Raw genomic sequence first — 2,262 nt, forward strand, 5'->3', positions numbered from 1 at the left:
TAGGGTCACCAAAAAGATTGAACGTGGCAGAAACATTTTTTACACTATAAAACAAGTTATTTTGATCATTAGTTAAGATATCGTTGTGGCAATACTGCGTTAATTTGGCGTATAACTGATACAGTAGATTACAGAATAATACAATGGCTGTTCACTACAATGCGCCTGCCCTGTATTACATTATACCATCATTTGTTCAGCAGTTATCATTGCTATAGTTGAATTTAGGAGCATGGCAGTTTCCAATCTTCTTAATTAAAACGCCCTCCTGATTGGACAGAGTGATAATCCCGCGGGGCCTCGCGCTTTTACTCACTGGCGTGTAGAACTGCGAGCCAGTCTCAATCTGCCCAGGGCGAGGGCAAGACGCACTGCAAGAACGCGCGCAAGTTCAGACGAGGCGTCTAAAGTGCACACAACATCACTGTCTGCGCGGAAGAGCGTTACGCGAGTGCTCGACGTGATAGGGGAAGAAAGATCTCTATCAAAAAGTGACTTCATTTTCAACAACAGCCCTTTGGAGGACACCAACGAAAGAAAAGAAAGAAGACAGCGCGAGGAAGCTTTCAAGAGCGCGCTCGAAAGTTTTCCATCCGGTCCGTTTTTTGTTTTCGTTTTATTTATTTTCTCCAAAATGAATGCCGGCGAAGAAAACTTGCTGAAATCGATCAGCAACGACACCCTGCTGGACCTGACGCAGCGCTACGGACAGTCCGCCTTCGGCTTCGGCGCTGGCCACGGTACTGGGAGTCCTGCCCGCTTCTCCCTCACACCTGCCGCGGATTTCCTCTCCGGTCAAACGGGAAAGTCAAACGAAAGTGGCGGAGAGCAGACCAGCGACGAAGACGACGGCTTCGACCACCTCGAGTCTCGAAAGAGAGGCGCGGGCTTCGACGATGATAAGCACCCGGGCGCTCTCGCCAAGAAGCCGAAGGAGCAGAGATCTCTCCGGCTGAGCATCAACGCGCGCGAGCGCAGACGCATGCACGACCTCAATGACGCGCTGGACGGCCTGAGGTCTGTGATTCCCTACGCGCACAGTCCGTCCGTGAGAAAACTCTCTAAAATCGCAACTTTGCTTCTTGCAAAAAACTACATCCTAATGCAGGCGCAGGCGCTGGAGGAAATGCGCCGGTTGGTGGCTTATCTAAACCAAGGACAGACTATAACTTCGCCGATTCCCACCTCGCTCGCTCCTTTCGGACAGGCGGCCGTGTATCCGTTTTCGAGCACGGCACTGGCCACCTGCGCGGAGAAATGCAGCTCGTTCTCCGGGACCCCGTCCAATCTGTTCAAACACTGCAACGACAAGCCTTGACTTCCACGGGCTGAACTCTTCCTGCTTCATCCTTATGTTGGTCTGAATTGGAACGGTTTTGTTGGGAATGAGCTTAGGTCTGATTCAAAAGCCCTACGTGTCTAAATAACTACGATGTGTCATCCTGATTTATTAGATAATACAAAAAATGTTAACTAACTGAGGCACACAGTATTACTGAAATAAGCTTTTAAACCCCTCAATTTCTAAAGCCTTTCTGCTTTTCCCCCCAAGGATTAAAAATGATTATTTGTGTGAAAAACAAACAAACATAAAGAAATTCTATGTTACTTGCTCACAGCTTGCGGAGGATTTATTTCTTAATTCAAACCTTTTCTCTTACGTTGTTGGTGAACTATGCAATTTACTGCAATTTCCCACACTACAATAATTTCTTAACCTGCTTGTCAGAAATTAATAAACGGAAGATGAAGTCTCACCTCCATCAGTGTATTAAAACGGTGTAACATTCTCAGATGTTTGGCCTAAAAAGATTTTGTTTTTGTTTTTGCACAATTCACTTGATTGTATTGTACAACTGTGAAGAACTACTTGATCAAGCCTACAAAGCATCTGGTCTCGTTGCGACATGAGTTTCATACTGTATAGCCTATTGTTTATATGTCTTTATAATTAAAACATATATCTATGACCATCTCTGTTTTTTTTTCCCAAACTCAATTAATTTTTTCATTTCATAACCATTAAATGATTTAAAAAGTCTGTCACTATTGATGGTCCTAAATGACCAAAATTAAAGCTTCAGTGATTGGTATTGCTGTTAGTAAACAGGGCCTAGCACGTGTACGTACCAACAAAAAAGTCTGCCACGCTTAGGTTCAATCTATGTAGGCCTATTGAAGGTTTGTGTCACGATTCTAATGTGTATTGAAGTTGTAATAAATGAGACCGGTCTCTGGTCTTCACTGGTAAGACGGGGCCTG

The 2,262-nt window shown here is 44.8% G+C and overlaps 1 protein-coding gene across 1 annotated transcript; it reads left to right on the top strand.

The window, feature by feature from the left end:
• The first annotated feature begins 356 nt into the window (after positions 1–356).
• Positions 357–1,983, top strand: bhlhe23 (basic helix-loop-helix family, member e23). Its single transcript, XM_082146472.1, has one exon. The coding sequence runs from the start codon at positions 635–637 to the stop codon at positions 1,316–1,318; it is 684 nt and encodes a 227-aa protein (XP_082002598.1). The 5' UTR covers positions 357–634; the 3' UTR covers positions 1,319–1,983.
• The last annotated feature ends 279 nt before the right edge of the window (positions 1,984–2,262 follow it).

Source organism: Leuciscus leuciscus, assembly GCF_965113295.1.
Source record: "Leuciscus leuciscus genome assembly, chromosome: 18".
Lineage (NCBI taxonomy): Eukaryota > Metazoa > Chordata > Actinopteri > Cypriniformes > Leuciscidae > Leuciscus > Leuciscus leuciscus.

Coding starts and splice junctions, on each gene's coding strand:
- bhlhe23 (XM_082146472.1), top strand. CDS start 635: ATGAATGCCGGCGAAGAAAACTTGCTGAAATCGATCAGCAACGACACC.